The sequence below is a fragment of the Prionailurus bengalensis genome, chromosome A3 (assembly GCF_016509475.1).
Source record: "Prionailurus bengalensis isolate Pbe53 chromosome A3, Fcat_Pben_1.1_paternal_pri, whole genome shotgun sequence".
Classification (NCBI taxonomy): domain Eukaryota; kingdom Metazoa; phylum Chordata; class Mammalia; order Carnivora; family Felidae; genus Prionailurus; species Prionailurus bengalensis.
Genome location: NC_057354.1, coordinates 18,046,673 through 18,073,665, shown reverse-complemented (window position 1 = coordinate 18,073,665; position 26,993 = coordinate 18,046,673). Strand labels below are relative to the sequence as shown.

General features: G+C 46.5%; 1 protein-coding gene across 14 annotated transcripts in view; it reads right to left on the bottom strand.

Annotated features, from left to right (window-relative positions):
- The window catches only part of PTPRT (protein tyrosine phosphatase receptor type T), a 1,072,026-nt gene that overhangs the window by 173,944 nt on the left and 871,089 nt on the right, over positions 1–26,993 (bottom strand). For 8 of the 14 annotated variants that reach the window (XM_043602349.1, XM_043602354.1, XM_043602350.1 and 5 more), the window contains exons 14-15: positions 24,880–24,936; positions 5,557–5,692 (exon numbers count right to left, since the gene is read on the bottom strand). In XM_043602349.1, the coding sequence (XP_043458284.1) occupies positions 5,557–5,692; positions 24,880–24,936 (193 nt within the window). The remainder of the gene's footprint in view (positions 1–5,556; positions 5,693–24,879; positions 24,937–26,993) is intronic. The other 6 variants (XM_043602353.1, XM_043602360.1, XM_043602356.1 and 3 more) reach the window with 1 other exon arrangement.

The following is a 26,993-nucleotide window of genomic DNA, read 5'->3' as shown; positions in this document are numbered from 1 at the left end:
CTGTGTACATGGTACAGTGGCTACATGCAGGGGAGTATCAATGCATCTTTTTGGGGTTGGGGGCTTGTGGGAAGACTCATGTTAGAGGTATTAGTTGGGAGTCCTACTTGGAAGAACTTGGGGCTGAGGGTTAGAGAGTGACAGGAAACTTGTAGGTGAACACAAACACCTGACATTTGATTCAGGGACACAATATGCATTACAGCAGAGAGCAGTAGAAAATGACCCCTGAACCTGGGTTGCCAGCTTCCTATTTCAGGATTCACTTACTTTCTACCAGTCTGCGTGGACTAACAGAATAGAAGGTAACAGCATTCAGTTAACTCTCTGGAGTCACAGAGCCTGGTTTTGTATTTCAACTGTACCCAAAACCTTGGGCAACTTATAAACCTTTTTGAACTTCAGTTTCCTCTTCTCAAACAAAGGTGTACCAATGTCCTATCCTACCATGATTATTTGTAGTATTAAAATCACAATATGGTGACAGTTTAAATGGAAAATAAACAAATTAGCTTAGATGATGTGTACTGATTGCAGTACTGTTCTTCGCATATTAGCATAGGAGCTGGCTTGGTACAGGTGATGGTCATGTGTGAGATGAATGTCTCTGTTAATACTGTGCATTATAACCACTTAGGCAGGGATAGGAAATAAAGCCTGTCCAGACCATTAGCTCATTTGATCTTCAGAACAACCCCATAGGATTAGCCACATCTCACAGGTGAGAAAGGAAAGGCTGAGCTTTGTTGCGTCTCCAAGGCAAACAGCACATAAATGGGACCCAGTTTTTCTGCTTCCCAGTCCACAAAAACAAGATGTATGTACCCATGAGACTGGGAACTTCTGGGGCAGACTGAAGTCACAGAGAATCAAAGTACACCAAGAGATGCACATTTATCTCAAAGTAGACTCTCATATCTCAAACTCAAGATACTTCAAATTCATTCCTGGAAAAGTTACTATCTGGACAGACCTGGTTGGGAGAAAATTGAGGCTAGACCAGAAAGAGCTGGGCAGGGGGAGGAGGAGGGGAGAAGGAAGTGGCTAGAACCATGTGTGGGAACTGACTTCAAAAAGGTCTCCTAAAAGTTGCTCAGTTTCCATTTGAAAAGTAAAAAGGGAATGAAAAGTTAATAGAGGATCCAGACAAGGCTTGGGGTACAAATATACCAAAGAATCCTGCTTAAACTGCCTTCACTGTTTCCCCATGCAAAAGTAAATGGTTATGCCTTAAGCCTTGGAGGACCATGCTCAGACTTTAGGAAGTATGTCCCAAGGAATAAACTGGGACTATGGCAAGCTTGTGGGCACGAGCGCCTATGAGCATATCCCCCCAAACAAACATTAAAATGTAGAACTTCCCATATGTGAGTGGCTAATAAATACCTTCAAACATCAAGGTTAAGGCCTTAAGGCTTGAGCTTGCCACCTTAATTTTCATTGAAAGCTCCCAGAGCCCTAAGGTAGTAAGCCAAGGGACCACAGGGGTGGCCTAGCAACCCTTTGGCTGCACATTTCTTTGGGAGAGGATGTCCAGCAATTCTTTTTTTATTGTTTATTATTTTTGAGAGAGAGACACACACACACACATACACAGACAGAGAGCAAGCAGGGAAGGGGAAGAAAGAGAGGAAGACACAGAATCAGAAGCAGGCGCCAGGCTCTGAGCTCTCAGGACAGAGCCCAACACGGGGCTCAAACTCACAGACCGTGAGATCATGACCTGAGCTGTAGCTGGCCGCCCAACTGACTGAGCCACCCAGGTGCCCCAGATGTCTAGCAATTCTAAAGGGAGGAGGCCAGGGAAGAAGATGACCAGGACTGTAGTAATGAGTCTCTATTTCAAAACTCAACAGGGTGGTCATGAAAAGGAGGTATGTTCTATTACCTAGGTGCATACAGAAACCCATTCTAGACCATTCTGAGGTCCACATGTGATCAAGGGAACCAGGAGTAAAGGATGGAGCCAATCATCCAGCCAATATCCAATATCCTGGTAAGTAACTTGATATATCAGGGAGGGGCTTCAGGCTCCCTTCTTATAATGCTCCTGTAAACCTTTATATCTCCATGTAGCCCTGATTCTGCATTGGTCTGCATTCAAAGAAATCCTCTCCAAACAGCCAAAGGTACTACAAAAAAAAAATACTTTAACTTGTATCTTTTGCAAACTGTAAGGGAATCCTGTTTGAATCATCCCCCAACAGGGGCTCCTGGGTGGCGCATTTGGTTGTGTGTGACTTCACCTAAGGTCATGATCTCATGGGTCCCTGAGTTTTAGCCCCCTGCATCAGGCTCTGTGCTGACAGACAGCTCAGAGCCTGGAGCCCACTTTGGTTTCTGTGTCTCCCTCTCTCTCTGTACCTCCCCTGTTCTTACTTTGTCTCTCTCAAAAATAAATAAACGTTAAAAAAATTGAATCACCCCCCAACATTTCAGACCCCTTTCTGCAACCTTACATTTCTCAACATCCTCTCTATCCATTACAAAACAACCAAGCAACAAAACATCCCTCAGACTATGTCTCTACCCCTCTATTGCCCACCCCCACCTTTGGAATGTAAATTGTTTAGCTGCTTTCATTAAGTCCTTCCCTTGGTCCTCTGTATCTCTAGCCCATTCTCAGTTGGTTTTCTATTTTAGTATCACAAAAGAAAACACCTAAAAGCAAGAGAAAGACTCTCTTTAGGGAGTCACAAGGAAGCCCTATAAGGCCAATGATGATGAACTCTACAGAACAATCGAGGGACATCTCATGTGTACTGAAACCTTTTGTCTGAAGCTTTGGGGAAGTTTTCAAGCCAGCTGAATCCCTTAGTAGCAGAGAAAACAGGAAACCACTACTCCCATGTCTGTAGAGGTGAGGAAGAAGACCCAGCTCAAATCAGTGGAGAGGACGTAGCAGGCATTTGACTTCTGAGAGTTCCTGCAACCAGGAACGAACTCTAGGTCACACTGGGACACTGAAGAGACGCTGACACACCAGGGTCCTGAGTTGTGATGATCTGCCTATTATTTGGGGGTTTCTTTTTGTGTAATATCTCTTCTTTTTAGGTAGCTGTGGGCAGCATTCTGGCCAGCAGTAAGATAGTGACAGACTCAATTGAACAATGAAGTTTTCCCCATACTTCTACACAGGGCTGGAGTAAGAAGACCTAAGGGAGCTCACCAAATGCTCCACTGTCTTTTGGGGGCATCTCTAGACATCAGAAGACACTGTAGGTTAGAAAGTGTGTAGACCTACCTTTATGCTCTCTTTCTCCTCTCCTCTCCTTTCCTTGCCCTACACCTATCTGTAAATTATCACTATCAAGTAGGTCAGCAAAAGGTCTTCTTTTCTCCAAAAGATACTGTATATGCAAACACTGATCAACCTCCACCTCCACCCATCTGCCTCACTGCCAAAACATCTGAGTTTTGCTTCTCGGGACAAATGGTGGTCATGTGATGCCTGTTGGTTGGGTCTGATGGACAGTTTTGATAGAGGTGAGAGATGATGAAGACACGCAATAGAGGTTAAAGCCACACAAAGGGCTCTCTTTATACTTGTTCCCACCCTGGAAACAGAAAGCCCTTTCCTCCCTCCTGAGAAGTTACACATTGCAGAAATAGCTGTGGAGAAGGAAGTGAAATTTCTTCACAAGCTCACAGACGGTGGTGACGTGGGTTAAGCCAGGCTTTAGAAAGAGCAAAATTGGAAGAGCTTATCTGACTTACAAATCAGTGGCAAAGAATGAGAACATTTCAGGTCTATCAAAGAGGAATGAGATTCTATTAAATCAGTTACTTTTTCCAGGTAGACAATCCCCAGCTCACCTCTGCCTCTAATGCGTCTGTGTCTCTAAGAAACATGTCAGCAATCTTACATGTGACCATCGCCCCCAGAGAAATCAGACTTCATGTTTGACTTCATCTAATAGCTGACTTGTCACTGATACCTGCAATATGGTCATACGGTTGATGATGATATGACAATGCAATGCTGTCCTCAATGCTTTGGGAGCTCTTGCTCCCCAATATTAATGTAGTACCTACCCTTCCCCCTCTCCAACCAGAAAATCAGTAGCTGGATAAGAACCTTAACTCTCCAGTTATTCTGCTGAGAGCCTGAAGAAAGGAGTGGTTCTGTTAGACAAAAGATGTCAAGAAAAGGACAAGGTCCTACCAGTAAGATATCCTGGCCAGAGGGAGGACTGGCTGATTCAGAACAGAGTCATGAAAGACACAGGGATATTCTGGAGCCGAAATGGCTAAGAGAAGGCTGACTGCCATGTACAGCGGGAACCCCAGTATTTCTGACTCACTGATAATTGGAAAAGGGGATTTTTAAAAAACTTTCCTTATACTCATGAGAGTCCTTAGATAGAAGCGGCACTTTGTCTTTAGGGCATTCTGTCCCTTTGTTTTCTGGTGAGACACAAATTTCACGAGCACTTTTCCTTCCACAGATGGAAGCAAGTCCCTGGTCCTTGTTACTGGGTTTGCTCTGAACTCTGTCAGTAACCAGACATCAGAGCTTCAGGCTGTGGCTTGTTTAATGATGTAAAAGTATCTTCAAGTTGGTGGCAGGGCGCACTGAAGCACATAATGTAATGTAGATAAAGGTTCTGTTTGCTTTGGCAGAGGAGGGGAGCAGGAAGGTGGAGACCAAGGTTGGGACCACGATGTTGAAATTGAGAAGACATGAGGGTGCGTGGTAGACATGGATACATGGGGGCAGTCCAGGGGCTAAGGAGAGGTGGGCCCCAGGACTTCCGGTTTGGAGGAATAACAGTGCATCCTGGGACAGTGACAGCTGATATTCATCAGCTTTCCTGGATGAATGGCTCCTTTCCCTCTCTGCAATTCCCCTGCGTTAGCCTCAAGCCTTATGAATGTCTGAAAACAGAAGATGTCAGTGTGTTGAATCTTAGAGATAAGGAGGAGCCTGTACCTGGCTTTCATGAGCCATGCAACATGTGATAACTGTGTTAGTGGACCAGAGACGCCCAGGAAGACATCCGTTCAGAAAGAACAAGTAGCAACAATCCAGCTGGGAAGGCCTTATGGGACATGGAGTAGGAAGGAATCTTCCCTTGAGACTATCACCCCATGGGAGGCTTTATCTCTGCCATGCAGGGGGCAGTGTAGGATGCTGCTGGAGGACCAAAGAGAAATCAGGGTGAGTGAAAGCAAAAAGAATAAAGCATTACTTTCCTGCATCTGTATTTCTGGGGCTCCCCAGTAACCTTGATGAGACATGATCAATCACAACAGAGCAGCTAACTCTGAGAAGATTCACGACATGGAACCCCATGGCACACCAGGGTGGCCCAGCCATAGGGATCGATGGTTCCCTAAGAAACTGACCATCACAGGGCCACTTGCCAAGCAGGCAGCACACACCTTTCAGATGCCAACACAATGAGCCACAATTAGCTCAATTACTTCAGGACTTGAACACTCACAGAAGAAGGTGCTTGCTCCGGAGAGATCAGCAGAGCAAAGACCTGGCCACACGGCAGCGTTGGGCCAGCTGGGGTCAGCAGAGTCTGCAGGGCAGCACCAGACACTCACCTCCTTTTGATGGTGAGCATGACGCCCAGGAGAATGATGATGAACATGAGGAGGCCAGCGATCACACCAGCCATCTTCACGGTGTTGTCTACCTGCTTCTCTGGCTCCACGGTGTTAGAATTCTGAGTGGAGGCACCTTCAAGGGGAAAGAAGAAGAAAGATGTGGAAAAGGCTCACACATACGACCAGAAAACAATTATAATGACAATAGGTTCCACTTACTGAGCGCTGACTATGTGCCAGGCACTGTGTTAAGAGCATGACACACATTGTCCCTTGTACTCTTTTTGAGGATCAATCCTTTGTGATATTGGATTATACCTCCCCCTTTTTGAGGTGCAGAGAAATGAAGTGAAAGTCCCAAGTTTGCACAACTGCTGTGACAGGGAATCCCTATCCTCTGGTGAGGTCAAGTGGAGCGTTTCATCCCTCACACTGATTTGTCCCTCGAATCAAACCACGGATCTATTTACAGTTTTATTCTTGGGTTCATGAAATCATCCCAAACCCAACTTTATTCTTTCTGGTAAATGGTGAAAACAAGAGCTTTGTGTTAAGGTAACATGATTAAAATCACTCAAATTTTAAAGGTAAAAGCATAAAGTTTTTGTTTTGCCTTCTATGAAACAAACGGTGTGTCAGAAATTTGGTGCATTAAAGCTAATTTCCTGGGGTTCAGAAAACACTTCTATGTGACTAACTCCATTTCTGGAATTTAATGCCAATGTTATGTGCTCTGCCAGGTACAAACTCTCTGATTCGGTTCCAGGTAGCCAAAAAATACCTCAGCCTGGCCTCTTCAGGCAATGTGCCGGGGATCAGAGGCCACTTCTCATTGTAGACACCTACAGGAACACTTCTGGAGAGGGGTCCACGGGTTACCAGCACCCTGAGTGAATTCCTTCCTGCTGCCGTTCATAGTCCCCAGCACCACATTTGTGTGCAGCAGGTTAAGTCCAAAGACTCCTCTGCCTGGCACATCCCTACTTCCCAGTTTCTGCCACTTCAGCACCAGCTCATCCTTCATCACCATCTGCGTCTCCTCTGGTTGCCTGTGCCCCTGGGAGAGTGCCTCTCTCTCTACTAAATCCTAACTCTCTGTAACACTTTGCACATACCTCAATATACTGATATTATTAGCTATTTGTTTCTCCATCTGTCTCCTCCAGTGCTCTGCCAGCACCTTGGGGGGGAGATTATGCCTCCTTTATCTTTGTTTCCTCATGGTAGTACCGAGCCTGGTTTGTACTAGGTGTTCTCTTAATGTTTGCGGTTGTTCGACGTTTAGCTGAAGGGAAGACACTGCTGCCCACACACATTTGTTCTCATGGAACCAAACTGAATTTCTTCTTTTTCAGCCACGTGCTCACAGAACTCAGCTGAACTGAAGGAAAGCTAATGCCCATAAGCTACGATTCTGATTCCCCAAGCCCACTGATGTTTAAGAACAGCCCTTCAGCACAAGGATGCATCCCCTCTTCTTGTTTAAGAGTGTCAAGTGTTTCCCCCATCAGAGCACATTCCCCAAACTCTCTTGTAACTGGGACAAGTCTCCCCCGTGGGAACGGCAAGTCTTCAAGAACAGGGAGTGTGGCTCTCAGCTCTCTAATGTCAGTGTCTCACACAGGCTGCCCTCCTCCTGTCGGCTTACACGTGACTGAAGGATATAAAGATGTTTGTTTGCTTCATTCATCTGCTACTGAGCACCCATGTACTGTGTGCCAAACAATGCTGTCTATGGGATGAGAGATCCTTCTCTTGGATGGACTTACGGGTCAGAGATTTTATTCAGTTCCCTTAATCAGCTAAAGGCAAGACCAGCTCATCAAATCCCAGGGCTGCCTGAGCAAGCTCTGCCTATCTCTGCCTCAGTGAGTTCATGGGGGAGTTAGCCAACCACCTCTTTGGCAGGGCTGGTCTCATATTCCAGAATGGGGGCTAGTTCCAAGGAACCATACATAGCCCCCATTTCCTAGTTTGGAGTCATGCTTTCTGAGATAAGGCTAGTCCACTGTGTACCAAACATAAAGGAAGCTGAACACCTCAGATGACAATTTCTTCAATTGTGTCAGTCTTTTTGTTTTGATTTGAAGGAAGGAAGTTGGCTCGGGAGCATTCACTGGCATAGCTGAACTTTATTTAGCGCCTGCTGTGAGATCCTATTCTAGAGACTGGGGGTACAAAGGCAAAAGAGCCCTGGAGAGGATGTTATTACCCTAGGAACACTGTTACTGGCTTGGCTTAAAGAGATTCACACTTCATTCCTTCAGTAAATGATCACAAGCACAGGCATTCAGTGACACAGTGGTGAGTGAAACAGGCACAGTCCCTGCCCTCGAGGAGCCTACTGTGAGTGATGAGTGGGACTCAGGAGACGGAATTAATGAACTGAGAATCAATAATAGTAAGCTTGCAAATCTGTTAACAATGAGAAAAGAGAGGCACATGGCACTCGGGAAGCACACAATAGGGAAGTGAATCATTCCTGGGAAGACATGGGCAGAGAACACAAGAGGAGCAAGTAGGAGCTGTGGAAGGAACAGCACTGGCTGAGGCTGTGTGATGGGGCAAGGAGACTGGTGCACTTGAGAAATGAAAGAAATAGAGAATAACGTGGGCAAGAAAGCAAGGAGAGCATGATGAGAGGGAAGCTGAAGAGGCAGCAGGGGCCCATCCACACAGGGCATCAGAAGCTACAATGAAAGCTTTTGTTCTTTACCCCATGAAATGCAGGGAGCCATTTAAGTGTTGTTCATGCAGCAATAATACGGTCAGATTTACTTTTCCGACTGATCATTCCAGCTTCAGTGTGGAGCCAAAGTGACTTGGAGAGACAAATTTTGAAACCATTGCAGGCATCATGTGGGAGATGATAGCTGTGTGGATTTAGGAGATGGTGATGGCAATAAAAGAGATAATTACTGAAATGCATATAAATAAAACCTGCTGCTGGGATGGATGCAGAGAGTGAGGGGCAAAGAACTGTGGAGGACGACTACAACTTTTTGGTTTTCGTAAGAAGGTGGGTGATGGTGCTGTTTATGAGCTCAAGAAACAATGGGCAAAGTATAGCTGTAGAGAGAGAATGGGTGTGTTTGGGGCAATCTGAGCTGGAGATCTACTCTAGAAAAGGAGGCAGTTAAAAGTGCAGGTCTGGAGCTCTGGAAAGAAGTCTGAGCTGGAGGTAAAAATGTGTGATTTATGCATACAGATAGATGGTATCTGCAGCTCGGGGTTGATGGAGACACCCAGGGAAAGAATAAAGAGTAAAAGGAGAAGGAGGCTTAGAGAGAGAGTAGAGAGTCTACAGCACTTAGTGAGTGGGTAGACAATGATATGCCTGCACAGGAGGCAGAGGAGGAGTGGCCAGACAGTTAATAAAACAACCCAGGAGTGTAGAGTGCCCTAGAGCCAAGAGAAGAGTGTTTCAAGAAGGAAGGAATAATCAGCTGTGTCAAACACTGCTCCTAGGATAGAATCAAGCTCCATCCAAAGGAAAGTGAAGGTGTTGGATATGTGTTAGAAACCCTTTCCCAACTAAGTTCCAAGACGTCCCTAGATTTAAGTGGTGACCATGAACCAACAATGGAACATACTTGAACCAGGGAATCTATCTGGAAAGGCCAGCCAGTGGTTTAGAGAGATTTAGTGAGCTCAGCCGACAGGCATCAGGGCTGAAATCACAAACTCTATACAGGAAGTGATGAGGAGGAGTTATACTTGGCTGGCCCAACCAGACTCCAGGTACAGGGACAGGAACAAGCCCTGGGACATGGCCAACCCAATGTCCACTTTAGCACCCTTTCAAGGGCATTTGCTTGAGTCACTGTGGAACTGTACCTCTGTTGAAAAAGTAAGCATGCCAACAGCACTTAAAGGTGGGTGGTACAGGTACAGAGGAAATGTCTCTGGGACTGAAGGCCAGAGAGCATTCCCATGTGGCTCCTTCATCTGAGAGGAAGAAAAGAGGGACAGAGACAGAGCATGGGCTAGCCCTGAGCCTGGTGCAGAGTCAGACGAATCTACATGAGGCCTTACATGTAAGTTCTCAACAGAGCAGATGAGCAGATGAGACTTATGGGGAAGCACATAAGGGTTGGCTCATGGTGGGGTCTCCTAGCAATACAATGGGCTGTCTCAGGCAGGCACTGAGCTCATCATCACACAGAAGCTCAATTACTACTACTTAAAAAAAATCAACTTAAGGGGCACCTGGGTGACTCAGTCGGTTAAGCATCTGACTCTTGATTTTGGCTAAGATCATAATCTCACACCTTTGTGAGATGAAGCCCCGCATCGGGCTTTAAGCAGACAGCATGGAGCTTGCTTGAGATTCTCTCTCTCCCCCTTTCTCTTTGTCCCTCCCCTGCACATACTCTCTTTCTAAATAAATAAATAAGTAAATAAATAAATAAAATGTTAGCTTAAATGTACTGATCTATTACTAGGTGCCAAGTAATGTGCCCAACACTTTTCATACATGAAGTCATTGAAACTTCTAAAAACTCAGGAGGTACTAGTTTTGTTTCCCCTTTTATATAGATTAAGAAACTTCACAGAAGGGTTAAATGACTTGTCCAAGGCCATATAACTAGTGAGTTTCAGAGATGGGACTTTGTGTACAGGGCTCACCCCCTTATCACTATAATGAACTGTCCTTGACAGAGGTGTAGTTAAGGACATTCCAGGACTGGGTCCACAAAGAAGTTTGGCCATCTGACTCATTGGCCAGAAATCCAGAGGAATTTTTCAGAGGAAGAACTGGAAGCAACATGGGAGGTGTGTTACTTTTGCTCTAAGCCACCCTTTTCATGAGAGTCAAACTTCATATTGTATCAGTCTCCCAGTCCCTTAAAAAGCCCTCTTTCTGGCCTTGGGTACTTTCTATCCACTAAGCAGGGACAAGCCTAGTAACTGAGAGAAGAGGGAGGGACTTGGATGTGTCCTCTTCATCTCTGCCATCCACTGGGAGCCAGCCTGAGAATAGTCCACGTAAATCAGAACCGGCAGCTATGCACCAGGTGGTAAATTTATCCAACTGGAGTAGCTTCAAGCCTCTACCTAAGTCCCTTGTGTGATGTAATCATCAAAAACAATCTTATGAACTCAGCCCACACTAACAGGAAACTACTGTCTCTACATGAGGTTGCATGCCCAACTTTATATCTTAGCCAACTGGGCCCTCTGAGCTCTGAACACTCCCAAAGGCCAAACCTGTCCTCTCAAAGATGTTGCTGCTGCCCTCTGTCCTCTGTCCATGAAATCACTGATGTCTTAGAATCCAGATTCCTCCCAGCTCCAGCTCAGAGTTCACATCTGGCTTTCAGTGTACTACCTACTCACTGCTGCATATGGAAACCTGGTGCCCAAGGAATAGCTCTTGGTCTCTTGAAGCCTTCCCCTCTCCCTCAGTATTTCCTCCATACATAGAGTCCAGTCACCATGCTCCATCTCCCTACCATCTCCTCCCATGCTGTCAAACAACCATCGCAGTTTATATCCCCTAAGGATTCCTGATATCCACCAAGGGCAATTAGCTTTGCTTAACACTGTACTAGTCAGGTCACTCTGGTGAGGCTTATCCAGTTGTTGACTCTACCCTTGGAGAGGGGGCTCCAGGGTAAAGACAGGTCAAGAGGCTTGCCATTCAAAGTGTGATCTAAAGACCAGAAGCATCAGTATCACTTGGGAGCTTATTACAAATGCAGAATCTCAGGCCCCATTCCAGATGTAATCAATCAGCACCTGTATTTTAACAAGGTATGTAGGTTATTCAAGTGCATACTAAAATCAGAGATCACTGACTTTGGAGGAATGGCAGTCAGAATAGGACTTCATGGCCTAGAGAGTGGAAGATTCACATGAGACTTAGTTCTTGCTTTCAAAAAGTTGAAAAGCCACTGTGGATGACGGAATAATAGATTGATCCCTTTAATTTTAAAAATTGGAGCTAATATCACTGGGTAGAGTGATGGGGGTAAATTAGGGGCCAACACAAAGAAAGGTTTTTATGTGGAATCACTATCCAGCTGAGGCTCAAGCCTGTGATACAGTACTATAATGTAGAGAGGAGCATAAAAGCAGTCATAGTTCCCCAGTCCTATTCCAGAGTTGGCCCTCCTTTGTATCTGCCTACTTTGTCTCTACGTGTTCTCACCTCCCGGGCTTCTGGAATGCTTAACCAAGCCTTCAACACTTCACTGTCATAGGACAGTGACCTTTTTTCTTTGCTTATTGACCCTGCTTCCCATCTCAAGTCAGCATCCTTTGATTCCAGTGATACCCATGTCCTGGGTGAGAGACATTCTCCCTGTCATCTTTAGAGACATGAAACTCCCATGGGGTCAACCCCCAAGTCCCCAAGTTACCCACAAAAGCAGGAGAATGTGTCACCAATAATGAAAGACACTATCTGGAAACTTGGTATTCTCCCATCATGTAGAGGGCCTCTACAACCTCTTATAACCCTTCTGGGATTGAGATTCTATGGTTTTATGAGATCAGTCAAAAGCAATGGGTTTCAGATCAGAAATACATGAATTTGCATCCAGATTCCATCCTGACTGGTTGTGTGACCTTGACCAAACCTGTTAACCACCATGTGATTTGATATCCTCATTTGTAAAATACGGAGTAAATGCCAAGTTCACAGGGATTTTCAAAGAATCAAATGTAAGAACAGAGGTAAAAAAGTTTGACAAACTCTGAGGAACTGCTCACACATGGGGCAAAATGATGGCATGGCCTTGGAACTAGTTCCAGGGTTGGTAGGTGGGCGTTTCTATGTCTATAAACTGTAGGTGCACTATGGGTACTGGGGTGACGCTTCCTTGCAACCTGCTGCCTGAGTTCATCTAATCCTTAGGATGAAGGGAGGCAGAGACCCCCAGAGTGATTCACTTAACTCTCTTCCTATAGGCAAGGCCTGTATCAGGCTTACATCTGGATGACTTAATGGCAGCAATAACAAAATGTGGCAACAAGGGATTAACGATTCATTCTCAAAGTGCTCTCACTGGCTACAGGCCCAATTCTATAGCTTTATTTCAGAGAACTTCCCTGTAAAGATATGGAGCAAAAATAGAAGTCTCAGATAAAGAACGTCTAATTGCAATTGACAAAACCAAGTAAATCCCAGTGGATGCATAACCCATGCTGGTGATCATTGCTGATGGTAAAGAAAGGAAGTTGGCTCTCGGGAACACAATTCCTAATAGCCGCAATCTTTAAAATACACAGTCGCCTCCTAGCTATCTAAGGGCATATTATCCCCAAATCTTACTGTGCTGGCAGTTCACCCCTGTCTACTTAATGACTTCTCTTGTTGGAGAGTTTTTCTGTCTTTACTCTGGCTTTGCACGCATCTGGCACCCAGGAGAGAAAACCTTTCAAACTCTGACTCTGAGCTGCTACCTCAATGCCAGTGAAGGTTTTAAGGATTGCAGACATCTCTGATTATGGGGGGTTTGCCAAGAGGAGGCAACAGGGAAAAGATGAGAAAGCTGGGAAACTTTCTGGCTCTTCTAAAGTCAGGTATGTACCATATCCCTTCTTGATTTTGCTGGAAGCGAATTCTCAGAATGGTAGGCTATTTTTAAGATGGAATTTAAGTCCAAGATAGGAAAAAAGTTGGTAGGAAAGCATCTGGATACTTCATTAGATTCAAGCCTCCAGACTTTACAAATTGCATCCCAAGGCATTGAGAGCATTTGTAATTGTGATCATGAACTACTTTGGCAGTCTTTGAGGATTGAAATTGTAGCAAACAGGAGGGGTGCGAGAAGCCTGGGGAGAAACAAATGCTGTTGTTGACTTTTTTTTTAATGGGAAAATGTGGATTCCAGATATTTCACAAGAGTAAAGTGTGATGTTGATACAGGAAAAAAAACACACAGACTGGATGATTAAATCACATTTTTCCCCTTACCATTTACTACAGGAAGGAAGAATCACTAGAAATCAGCACAGGCTCTGCATCCACCAGTATCCAACCAGGAAAAGGGAAACGACTCCAAACATTTAAAATGGAACATATTTACTAGAGAATTGACACACGGGGATCAGAAGAAGATGGTGAGGCAACCGAGACAATAGCAACACCAGGAGTCATTACCCAACCTAGACCGGAGACAAAAGGAGGTGGTGGTATCATCAGAGCCCAGAGGTCGGGGTCACCCAAAAGAAGTTAGGATTCTGGAAGATCGCCAGAAGTGGAGTCATGGAGGGGACATGGTCACTGCCAAAGAAGGCGCCTGAAGCCAAGAGGGAAAGGCTTCTCCTTCCTCTTCCTGTGTAATTAATGTCTCCTTACTGGCCAAACCCAGATACCAGTTGACCTGCGGCCCAGGAAACACAGCCTGCAGGGGTCACCTGTACATCCCAGGCAGCAAGGGAAGAACAAAGGAGGGATGTGAGGCCAAACAGGCCAAGGGCCACCAAGGGCTTCCTATGAACAAGTGATGATATTCATCGCCACTTTGGAGAGGTGTCTGGGCTTATAATCCAGGAGGAATGCCCAGGACCGTGTGTTAATTTCAGCAAGGTCAAGGCCAAGTTAGAGAATTTGTGGCTGGCTTTCGGGACAGCTAGGTGTTAAACTAGGTTGCTCAGCAGGTACTGCTTACTGGTATTTTGATCTAGAATATTATCTTGATCAGCTAGATTAAGACGCCTTTGTATATATGCCTGTCCCTGCTGAGTTTGCCACCTGCTGTATCACGCAGCTCCATTTTATACCTGCTTTTCTTGAAATTATCTCCCCTCATGCCCTCTTGCCAACATATCATATTCTAATATGGAAGGGATTGATGAACATGTCATGTGGATCTTGTTATATGGGTCAAATTATACAGACTTTGCTCAAATGATATTTAAACTTGACCTTTTTAACTTAAGTTCACTCATCCTTTTCACTTTCCTTGTATATCAACCACCATCTCTAAGCCCTTAACACACTGAGTTCAGTTTTATTATTAATCTCTGGGCTTTCCCTATAATTCCTTTCTTGATATTTAGCCACCACAGCATCTCATATAATTATACAGGGAGACAAGCCTAGATCAAGTTTAAGTAACTGTTGTCTACTTTATTCCTAATATTCTTTCTCTGGTCTCAAGATGATAATTTTTAAAAATTTCTGACTACCTTCCCCACACCTGGGAACGGTGCCTCCCTCACTAGGTCTGGTTGATAATGGAGCACTTGAGAAGGATTATTCCATCATTCTTCTAAGTGACATCACCTAGGATGTTTCTCAAGTAATAAATAAATTGCTTCAATTCATCATATGACAGTAATTGCTTTTAGCCAAGATTTAACTCTGAGTCAATGTCAAGGAGCTGGAAAACACTACAGAGACACGGGTTTTTCAAAGATAGCTTTAGCCTTGTTGGGGAAAACCATTTAATAAGTACTGAGTTAAGTGTAAAGAAGATACAGATTTCTAATATCCCAGCCTCCCTCAATATCACCCAGCTGGTTCTAAGAGGTTGGAATTGACTTCATCACAGACTGCTAAATATTGCTGACAGAGGTTGCCCTCTTTTGCAGCTTTAAATGGAGGTTAGCACCTCATGAGATGGGAATAGCTTTAATTGATTGTTTGAAAGCACTCCGGCCACTCAAATAAATTGTTCCTCAAATGCTGATTCTGCTTGGTCCTATGCATCTCCTGAATCTGTTTCTGGGTGGACCTTGCTTTACACAGCAAATGCTCTGTGTAGGTCAAATTCTAATTCAGTCGTGTTACATACAGTAGAAAAGCTGGCTATGTAAAACCCTTATGGTTAATGTGTTCTGGGTGCAGGAGAATTGGTCTTCTGAATTTTTTTTTATGTGTTCATAATTCTGCATTATACTTATTTAAGAGGAGTCATGCCTGATTGATGCCAGACATTGTCATTATTGACACATCCCTTGTAAGGTATCCACGTTCCAGGGCTTCACCACTGGTGAGCTGAGAATCCCTTCATACTTCCCTATACCCTCAACTGTTCCTTCGTGTGCCCAGAAGCCCACAGTGTGAGTGCCAAGACCCTAGCCCGTGACCAGAGAAGGGCCACAAGCAATGGCTAGAGCTGGGTGCACTCTGTAGACTGCTACAGTTAAGGTTAAAGACCAAGATGTGGCTGAGGTAGGCATCAAATCTAAAGGAGGCATCAGGAGCCAGCCTGTGTGGGGTTTAGGGCTCTGCCTTTACCTACCCACAGTGAGAGGTCAGCCTATGCCTAGAGTTCTGACAGGACTTTGGCCAGCAGTGATACTTAGCCCATGGAATGGGACTGGATGGAGCCAAGTGACCTCCAAATGGACTAAACCCATTACCCTGATCTCATTAGCACCAACTCAACTCTTAGCCACAGAGAAAAAGTCCTGGACACTGCCTGATGAGTGGTGTTAGGATTACAATGCTGACAGTGAGGACAGCAAGGTGCTGGGCATGTGAGGTAATTAAGAGACAGTCCTGCTGTCTAGGAGCTCATTACCTGGCAGGAGAGAGAAGTCTCCAAGCTGAAAATCAAAGCTATTACAGGTGTATACAGCAAAGGGCATGCATGACTGCTTAGCCAAAGCTAGATTACAAAGTTGGTTTTCACATGTCATCAGTGGTATGGGACATGTCATGGGCTTCCCTGAGACCATCCAGTGGCCTCCTCTCTCCCTTCCCCACCCTGGTTCCCTACGGTCCAGTCGAGGCTCGCCCTGCCAACAAGGAAGAAGATGCTGAGCCATCTCAGTGCCAGCAGGACTGGCTCCCTGCTTGTAGAAATCTGTGCACTGAGCCTGAGCCTGAGCCTGGGGGGCTCAAAGCTGCTTAGCTGTGGCAGAGAGGAGCACCCACAGTTTGCACTGGGGATTAAGGGTTTAGTCTGAAGCACAGATGTAAGAGAGGAGAACACACACTCATTGGTGTGCCCTGTGGCCAAGTAGATGGTCCTGTTAGACTTTCCAGGCAGCCGGTGTGAGACAGTGCATGGTCACCCTGAATAGATCGTAGTTCTTCCTGTGGAGTTCAGGGAAGTCTGGGGCAGCTGTGGAACAAGGGAAGCCTTCTCCTGAGCAGTCACTGTAGCGGTGGGCACAAAAGCCCACTGGGATGGTATTCAGGCCAAACAAGGTCAGGACACAGAGAATAGGTTACCACGGCCTGAATGGTGAGGCAGAGGTCAAGGCCAGGGTGTGACCAGCAGCAAATGCTAGGACTACTCAAAAGCAGGACGAAGAACCAAAAAGGAGAGGGTCAGAGCCACAGAGCAGAGGCTGGCTGTGAGCCAAACACAGAATACAGCCAACATGGAGGCCCCACAGGTTGGCCAAATAAATTCTCTGGGATGGCAACTCTTGGCCCTGGTCTCATGGAGGTCTGTCCACTGTAAGGGAACAGCCTTGAGGGTGGACTCCTGCCCGTTGCCCAGTGCTCTGGATTCCTGCGTTTCCAAGTGTATTAGTTCTATAGGGCTGTCATGAGAAGTTACCACAATCTGAGTGGCTTAAAGCAACAGAAATGTACTCTCTCACAGTTCTAGAGGGCAGAAGTCCAAAATCAAGATGTCCAGGCTGCCCCTGAGACTGGGTAGAATCCTCCCTTGCCTCCTCTGAACTGCAGGTTTGCTAGGCAATTTCCTCGGCAGCCCACTCCACCTCCGTCACCACAGCATCCTCCAGGTGGGTCTGTCTTCACATGATGTTTCCTTCTTGTACGGACATCAGTCTCATTGAATTAGAGCCTGCCCTCATGACCCATCTTAACTAAGTACATTTGTGAATACCCTCTTTCTGAATAAGATCACTTTCACAGGAACTGGGGTTAGGCCTTCCACATATCTTTTGGGGGAAGACACTGAATCCACAACACCAGGCTAAGCTCGGGCATGTTCTAAGCAGTCTGGGAATGGGCTGGGAATAGGAGGGAGGTCTTAGCATTTAGCTGAGTAAAATGCAATCACTAATAGGGGTTAGGGCCAATTAGATATGGGAAGAGGATAGGACACCCCTGCTTGGTCATGGGCTGAGCAGCGCAGGAGGCTTCAGGAAGGCCACTATGACTGGCTTTATTTGTCTGAACAGTACAGCAGGGTGTGCTGGGTCAAGGTGTCCCCAAGGCTCTTACTCAGAAACAGAATTCAGTTCTTTCCAACCGACTCTGGCCAAGCTGATCTCTCACGGGATGACCACATTACCTGACCCAAAGGGGGAGGAAGGGGGAGGAAATGCTAAGATCTGCCCAGCCTAGGTAGCTTTGCCCAGATCTTGCCTCTGGAACATGCTGCCTACAGCAAGCCTTAGAGCCTGGAAAGGAGGGGAGGCGTGGAAGGGAACAAGAAATCTATAGGAAGGATTAGTGGAAGCACGAGCGGGATCAGAGGGAACGACCGGTAAACACGCAGCACAGAATTCAGATTAGTGCAACGAAACTGAGCAAGGGTAATAAAACCAGCAGTGGGAACAGCATCGATTGTTGAGATTCCAGGCAAATCCACCATGAACATGTTTTCTTTCTTCTAGCCTTTGCCCCTTGGCTCTTGGAAGCAGAAACACTGAATCACCGTGTTCTGTACTAAAAGCTGATCTACCCTTCTCCCCAAAGGATGGATGGAAAGCAGCTCTGTGTTAGAGGCTAGGAGTGAGGTCCAGAGCATTTGCAGCCATGGCTGTTGCTTCCAGGGGCATGCTCAGAGGACTGAGATGTCTGTCCGGAGGTGCCTATGCATTCTGCCTCTAAGCCTGACCTCTCCTGGGTCAGCACCAGGTGAGCCCAAGACAGCCTATGCAGGGCTGAACCAGTAGATTTAAGGGACCTCTATCCAGAAACTCCAGAGAATCATCCTCTAGGAAGCTTGGCAGATGGGGCTGCACAGAGTTCAAATACTGGATAGACAACCAGTGCTCAGTGACTCACAGTGAGCCTAACCAAATGGCAGATGGTAAGTCAGGTGAGGTGAGGCAGAGGATGGGGTGGGGAGAGCACCCAATACTTGGCACATGATCTATTACTGTCAATCATCCACTCAACCCATAAGTCTGCTCATGCATGGGGTTGTGTAAATGACCACTGTATGTGTCTGGGCACAGGCTAAGAAGTGACAGAAACCACACAGCTCCAAGAAAGTGTGGTTGGGGTGTGAATGTGGCCATGTTGATGAGGCCCCCTCACTCGGGGCTGACTCAGGGGATCCTCTGTATACACTGGCCTGGCCAGTTGAGCATCGCCGCTCAGTGTAGCCCGAGACAGTGGGGGTCAGGGAAGGTTTTGTATAGACTTGATCGTAACGGGTGAGTAAGGTAGACAACAGAGGGAGAGCATCACAGCGAAGGGAGGGGCTGTGAGAAGGCAGGCCCTGCTGATGTAATCAGTGTGAACATGGCACAGGATGCCATGGCACAGGTGAGCTTGGCTGCTTCCTCCTATTTGGACCTCAATTTCCTCATCTGTAAAATGGGTTTATGATAATAATAAAAGCAACAGCACAAGTTTAAGCACTCAAAATGTATTATCTCATTTATTCCTCTTAACAATAGTTATTATTAGTATCCCCATTTTGCCTATAAGGAAATAGGACAATTGTAACCTCTCTGCGGCTCAAAGTCCCAGGGCTAGTCATTATGTGGTTTTGAAGCACAGTCCTGAGCCCCTTTGCTATGGTATTTCCTGGTTCTTGGCCCATAATCGGTATCCACTAATGTTGACTATGGGCACACAGCATGGTGGGTAAGAGTACAGACTCTCCAGAGAAATCTAAGTTCAGTTCCTGGCTTTATCATTTCTGAGCTGTGTGATTTTCAATCATCAGAGCCTCAGTTTCCTCATCTGTAAATGAGGATGCTAATAGCACCCTATGGGGTAGAGTTGGTGGAAAGCTTAACTGCATTAATGATGTGAAGCCCTCTGCACATGCCACAGGATGAAGGAAGTCTGTAACATACCTGGCTTGTTTCATTGTTCTTTTCCTCATCTTGCTAGACATCCCTGAAGCTCCCTCCCCCCCGCCCCGCCTCCCCAAGAGCTGCTGCCTCTCTCCAGCCAACCTGGCAGGCTGTCTCAGCTGTGGGTCCACCAAGCACAGTCTGTCACTGTAGGTGCTTGGGTTTCAGCCTTTTCCAGAGCACTACATCTGGTCCTAATGCTTTCAGCTCCTGTTCTCATACCATCCCTCAATCCTTGCCAGGGGGCATAGCATCCCTGCGGGGGTCCCTGAGGCCCCAGGGTGTCCCAGTCTGCCTAAGCCACCAGGCACCGAGCGGAGCCCTCAGGAGGCTGCTGCGCTGCCTCCCCATCTGCTCTGGGCCCACACACTTTTGTCTCAAAGGCTCAAAGTCTACCTAGTCCAGAATTTATAAGCTGGCCCTGGGAAGGTGGCTTTAGAAGCAGTTGCAAAGCAATCTCAGAGAAGTGTTTTATGGCCTGAATCCTGTTACTGCGGCAAGGCTCTGATTTTAAAAACTGCCAGGAAAACAACAATAGAGGGTTTCAACATGAAGTGAACGGGAAAGAAAGGAACAATAGAGGGGAGGTGTATCTGACACCCCCTTAAGCAGGAGCCATGCTAGAAACGCATCCATTTTCTCTGATGACCATTGCCACGAGTCCCAGGGGTGGGACTCTTCCACATCATTTCATGGATGAGGACCTGGGATCAGCAAGGCTGAATGATTTGCCCAAGTTCCCCCAGTTTTAAGGAACAGAATCTCCATATGAGGGCTTGTCCCAAAGCCCTTCTCCTTGTGACAGACTGACAGTGGGCACTGGGAAGAGCCAAGGTAGTGAATTGGAGTCTGACAGGGGTTCGGCTCAGGCAGACAGTTAGTGCATCACTCCAGCCTCCAAATGGACCCAGCGGTTCAGACTGGAGGCATGGCTCAGTTACTGCAGGGGCAGAGAAGGGGCATTCTTTCTCTCATGGTGGACCTGTGACACCCCAAGTCCTTCAGGTGAAATGTGAGCTAGTCATCTGTCCACTGCAGCCTCAAGTCAACAACAGAAAGACATCCAACACTGGCCACGAGAGATTTTACCTTATTTTTTCAAGGCCAGCATCCCTGTTCTCTACCCTCAAACCCACTTGTGACAACCAAATGCATTTCCAGACATTGTCAAATGTGTGTGTGTGTGTGTGTGTGTGTGTGTGTGTGTGTGTGAAATCTGAATCAAGTAATTGAACATTTCCTGAGACACTACTCTGTGAATATACACTTCTGTTCAATGACTAGGCACAAAGATGATCAAGACATTTTTTTTACCTCTAGATCTGCACTGTCCAGAATGGTAGCCACTAAGCCACATGTGGTTACCAAGCATCTGAAATGTGGCTAGTGTGGCTGAGGAACTGAGTTTTTAAACTTATTTTATTACTTATTTTAACTAATTTAAATTTTAAAACTATGCTAGTTTAAAATATGTTTACTTGTTAAACACAATGTTTATCTTTTTAGGGTGATATTTCATTTTAACTGTTTGAAATGTAGCATCTGAATTGAGAAGTGCTCTAAGTGTAAAATGTATACCAGATTTCAAAGACTTAGGGCAAAAAGAACATAAAATACCTTTCACTAGTGATTTTAAAATAATAACTGCATGTTAAAATGATGTTTTATATGCATTGGATTAAACAATACCTAGTAAAATTAATTTCATCTGTTATTTTTTTCTTTTTTAATGTGACTCTAAAAAAATGTAAAATTATAGGGGTGTCTCGGTTCAGGTCATGATCCCATGGTTTATGAGTCCGAGCCCCATATCAGGCTCTCTGCTGTCAGCACAGAACCTACTTTGGATCCTCTGTCCCCGCCACCCCCCCCAACTGCCTCTCCCCTGCTCTTGCACGGGCTCGCGCTCTCTCTCTCTCTCTCTCTCTCTCTCTCTCTCTCAAAAATAAACACTTCTGTAAAAATGTAAAGTTACAGACATGGTTCAAGTTCTATGTTTATTGAACAGTGCAGCTCTGAAGGATTTCAAGAGGGGGAGCTACTGTCCCTCAGGGGACCGGGGGGACTGTCTGGAGATATAGTTGGCTGACATAATTGAGGGACGAAGTGCTACTGGCATCTAGTGGGTAGAAGCCGGAGGTGCCGCTGACCATCCTAACACGCACATGGCAGCCCCCCACCACAGAGAATTGCCCACCCCAAGTGTCCCTAGTGCCGAGGGTGACAAGCCCTGTCCCTGAACATAGATTCTCTGAAGGTGAGGTCAGGAAGTCAGAGACCTGAAGAGCTAGTCAGAGTTAGCTGAGCAAGGAAGCTAAGGCTGCTATCATATTTCGCTCTCCCCATTAACTATGGCCGGGTGCACTGCTATCCCCACTTGTCCGGAAAAGAAGGGAGCCCAGAGAAAAGAAACCGCTTGCCCACCATCGCCAGGCCAGAACTGGGGCAGAGCCGAGAGCTGAACACAGCCTCGACTCCAAATGCCAGCCTGTCCCTGACACACAACGTGGCTCCACAGTTCTCCGAGCTGCTGCTGATCTGAAATGAGGCAGCCTGCGCTCACGGTCTAAACTCCTCGTCATTCACATCCGACAGTTATTATTTACACCAGCCCTTATTGCTACCAGGGGAAGAGCATTAACAAAAACACCCTTTGAAAGGGACATTCTGCTCAAAGAGAAACACTCGCAGGCACCTCACCCATCAAATGAGGCCGAGAAACCAATGGAACACGATGAAATAAACCTGTCAGAGGAGGAACATTCAGACACCTCAGAGGCAGGAGGTAAGAACAAATGTGCCTGATACAGAATTGGCTCTGTTTAAAGAAAACATTATCAGGCTGCTCGACTTGAATAGATCCCAGAGAACAATGGCCCAGTGGAAATGGAGCTCCCTCACCTGCTCTGGAGAAGCACGGTTTCTCAGTAAAGTGGGTGTGGGCACGGGGGTGGAGTCACTGGCCCCTCACTCTGACCACACAGCCCTGGGGGTGAGAGTGAGGGTGAGGCTGGTGGGCCTATGATGGGGGGATAGTAGGAGACTGACATTTCCTGAAGGCCTACTATGTGCTGCTGTGGAGCAGGGCACTCTCCAGGGTCCCCTAATAGTCATCGGTAAAATGACTGTGAAGTGTGACAATTAGATTTGCAGGTGAAAAAAGCCTATGCAACTTGCTTAAAGTCACACAGGTAATGAGTGGCTAGGAGGACACTCCTGGGGCGTGGGCAGTGACACGCTGAGCTATGGAGGTGGCTATGGAGGAAAGCTGGGCCGGGCTGTAGCAAATGCTACATGGAGGGTCTGCCCAGATCTCCTCTCCAGGGCTGGTGCACCTCATCTCTATCTGCCAAGCGTGCTGGCTGCTAAAGGCTCACAGATACCTCCTTCTCAGCAGAAGTGCCGTAAGGCGGAGGTGAGCTGCCTCTCTAGGAGGCTGTGCACTCGCACGGGAGCCCGTGGCCAATGGCTGGCTGACACAGTGGCACAACTGCTGGCCCCTGACTTCAAGGTGGGGGCAGCTCCCACACTCCAGAGGCCCCTGTGGGCTCAGGCTGACACAGGTCTCCACATCCTCCCTTAGTTTCTTCCCTGCCCTACCCTGTCTTCCTCACTTTCTTCTGAGAATACTCCTCCATGAATGATTTGCACAAGAATCCCTATCTCAGGCTCTGTGTCTAGAGAACCCAGAGACATTCGTTAGCAGTGCAATTTCTTTTTTTTTTTTAATGTTTATTTATCTTGAGAGAGTGCGTGTGTGTGTGTGTGTGTGTGTATGTGTGTGTGTGGAGAGGGAGGGAGGGAAGGAGGGAGAACATGAATGGGGGAGGAGCAGAGAGAGAGAGAGGGAGAGAGAGAATCCTAAGCAGGCTCTGCGTTGTCAGCACAAAGCCTGACATGGGGCTTGAACTGAGGAACCATGAGATCACGATCTAAGCCAAAATCAGGAGTTGGATGCTTAAGCAACTGAGCCACCCAGGTGCCCCAGCAGTGATATTTCTGAATTTGGGAAAGGGGGTGGACAGTAGAGGATTGTGAGGTACTGGATGGCCAGACTCCTGTCATGATTGCCTGCCGCACCCCCTTTCCCCCTATGACAAACTAGCCAGTCAGGGACCAGTAGAGAGGAGGCCATTGTCTGAGCAACAACTGAGAGAGGTGACAGTAAAAGATTTGAAATCGCCAATGACTGTAATGACAAGAATGAGCCCCTGAGGTAGAATCTCTAGGTCAGCAGCATCCCTTGTCTATCAGGCCCTGAAATGGGCATTAGCCTCTGACACAGATGGGCTCTGCAGCCCAGTCTCTGAAGAGCAATGGATGTTTATGCGACATGAGATCAAACTGCAGTGTATTTGATAGAAGGGGCTGGTATTTACTTCAAACATATACCTACTCTGGACTGGGCACTCCCATACCAGCCCTTCTTACACTCGTCATCTTGTATGGTTTTGGAGTACACCTCCAGAAGACGCTGCCTGTGCAGAGACTGCGAGAAAATGGCGCCCCCTAAGAGGTAACCATGATTACTCCTGCTTCACACATAGGAGAAGTTGAGATCATCACACTGAAAGGGGTTGTCCCAGGGGTGCCTGGGTGGCTCAGTCAGTTAAGCATCCAACTTTGGCTCAGGTCATGATCTCACAGTTTGTGGATTTGAGCCCTGCATCGGGTTCTACGCTGACAGCTCGGAGCTTGGAGCCTGGAGCCTGGAGCCTGGAGCCTGGGGCCCACTTCAGATTCTGTGTCTCCCTCTCTCTCTGCCCCTCCCCGACTTGTGTGCGTGCATGCGTGCTTGCTCGCTCTCTCTCTCTCAAAAATAAATAAATAAACGTTAAAAAAAAATAAAGGGCCTGTCTGGGACAAATGGTAGGCCTGGGATCACAGCCTGATCTACTTACTTCCTAAGCACAGACGTAGTAGGTCAACTTCTTCCCTAACCTCAGACCACAGCTAAGTTGTCACTTCCTGGGGACACACTCCCTTTGCTCCAGGTATATGTGTTTGTCTATTTTGAACACCACATACCTCTCGTTTGTGGCACTACTCATGGTTACAGTTGTACATTGATTTGTGTGGCTCTTTCCCTTCCCAGAAAGTCACAGGAACATGTCTTTTTTGCCTCATCGTTGTATGCCTCAATGCCTGCAACAGCGCCTGGCACACAGCAGGTACTTAGTAGTAAGCATTAGAATGGATGAGTGGATAGATGCATATGAAAGGAGGGATGGAGAGATGGGTGGATGGGTGAATGGGTGGGTGGCTGGAAGAATAGGTGGGTAGATGGATGGGTGGGGTGGAGGGACTGCCAGTTCCTCTCTGGGGCACCTGGCCTGGAGGATGCCCTGAGCATGGGCCACTCTCAATCCCTTCCCACCCGCCCAGGGCTCTGATGGTCACCTGTGGTGAGGAGGCAGAGTGGAGTCCCCGGGGTCACCTGGGCGCTGCCCATTGGTGCTGACCACAAGGAAGCCAGTCCCCAGGCAGCATGCAGAAGAGAAGGAGAGAAAGAAACACACATGAAAACGTGTGGCACGGTGAACAAAACCATAGTTCTTGTGGCTCTGAAGAGCTCACACTAAACAGCAAAAGAACATCGTGATCTAACACAACAAGGCCCGAAAAAGATTTTTAAAAATGAAACGAGAATAAGATTCAGCATTTATCAAGGCCCCACGACATGCCAGGTACCTCACACACAATGTTTCTGAGACTGAGAGCATCCCAGAAAGGTCGGTATTATTACAAATGAACGCATCATCTTTCCACTTGGTGTCTTCTCTCCCAGTCTCTGCTTTCTTAGTAAATGGTGGCCCCACCCACGTAGCGCCTCGGTCTAGCAATCTGGGAGTCATCCTTTACCCCTCCTTTTTACTGACCTCCCACTTCTAATTACTCAGCATGCCTTAGTTATTATATTCCAGGAAGGTTCTGGAAGCCTCCTCCTCCTTCTCTCCAATTTCATTTCCTCTTGGTTGAAGCCACCCTCATATTTCACTGGGGATTACCTAAGCAGCCTCCTGTTGGTCTTCCTGTCTCCGGTCTTGCCCCCTATCAATCCACTCTCCACCCTTCAGCTGAAGGGCATGAGAAAGGTAAATGTCAAATCCCCTCCACCAGCTCACAGACCCTCAATGACAGATCCTTGCCTGTTGGTCCACGCTCTCTGCCCAAAGGGCAATGAAATCTTCTCTGTTATCAACAGCCCCCTACCTTCTTATCTGTAGGCCTTATCCAGCCTCATCACCTCGTGTGGAATGCACTCCCTTCCTGCCCCTTTACCTGGCTGGCAACTGTTCATCCTCCAGGAAATCAGTTTGGAATTCCTTTATTGGGAGTCTTGAGCATCTCACCATGTATGGAGAAGATGGCCCGCTCTGTTTTCCCATCACACCCTAGTCTTCCCTTTATACAGTGATAAACCTTCCCGTGTTATTAATGGCTGACTTCTCCTTGATTCTGTAAATTCCTTGAAGGTAGTCACAGCGTTCCATTTACTAGGCAATCTCGTACCCGGCATGTAGTAAGTACTCTGTGAATATTTGTTGGATAAATGGACAAGTGGATACATGAACCAGAGAACTACTGTAACTTGCTCAAGATCACACAACTAGCAACTGGCAGATGCAGTATTCCAACCCTGGTTTGCATGACTAATGCTCCTGCCCTCTGAGACCAACCACTTGTCTTTATAAAGAAAATGATACAAAAGGCAGTAAGGTGTCTTATGCTTGGTAAAAGGCTGCATGTTCCTCTACTGATTCATCAACAAAACCGTATAAAGCCCTTATGCAAATGGAGAGAGAGGTAGGGTGTTCCACACCAACTGGTAAATAGGAAATACATAATTTCAAAAATTCACACAAATACAAAGCTTGATCGAGGTCATGAAATACTATAAAATGTAACTACCACTTAGTTGTCATCATAATATTCCTCCCTTTAAGGTATGAAGAACTGTGCCATTTTCAAAGCACATACTAAGAGGTCAGTAAACTATGGCTTATGGGTCAAATCCAGCTTCCCACGGTTCCCTGTGTGGCCATGTGCTAGTAATGGTTTTTATATTTTTAAATGGTTGGGGGACAAAGAAACAAAAGGAAGAGTAATACTTTATGGTGTACAAAAATTATACAAAATCCACATTTCAATGTCCAGAAATAAAGTTTTATTGGAACATAGTCACACTCTCATTTTATATTTATTTCGCTGCTTTCTGTGCTGCAATGACAAAGCTACGTAGGTGTGACAGACACCACAGGCCTTGCAAAACTGAAAATACCTACTATCTGGCCCTTTACAGAAAGTCTGCCAACCCCTAGTCTAAGTGGCTATTTTTATTAATTTCCCCCCACCTTTGAGGTAGGCAGGATATGGCTTGCATGCATGTCAGAAAAAGAAACAGAAAGCTTGAGAAGACATGACTCAAATGTTCTCACTTGTCCCATTTCAGTGGCTTCTACCTGTTCTCCCATGCTCCCACCTTGTCTGTGCTCTGAAACCCCATCTCTGAT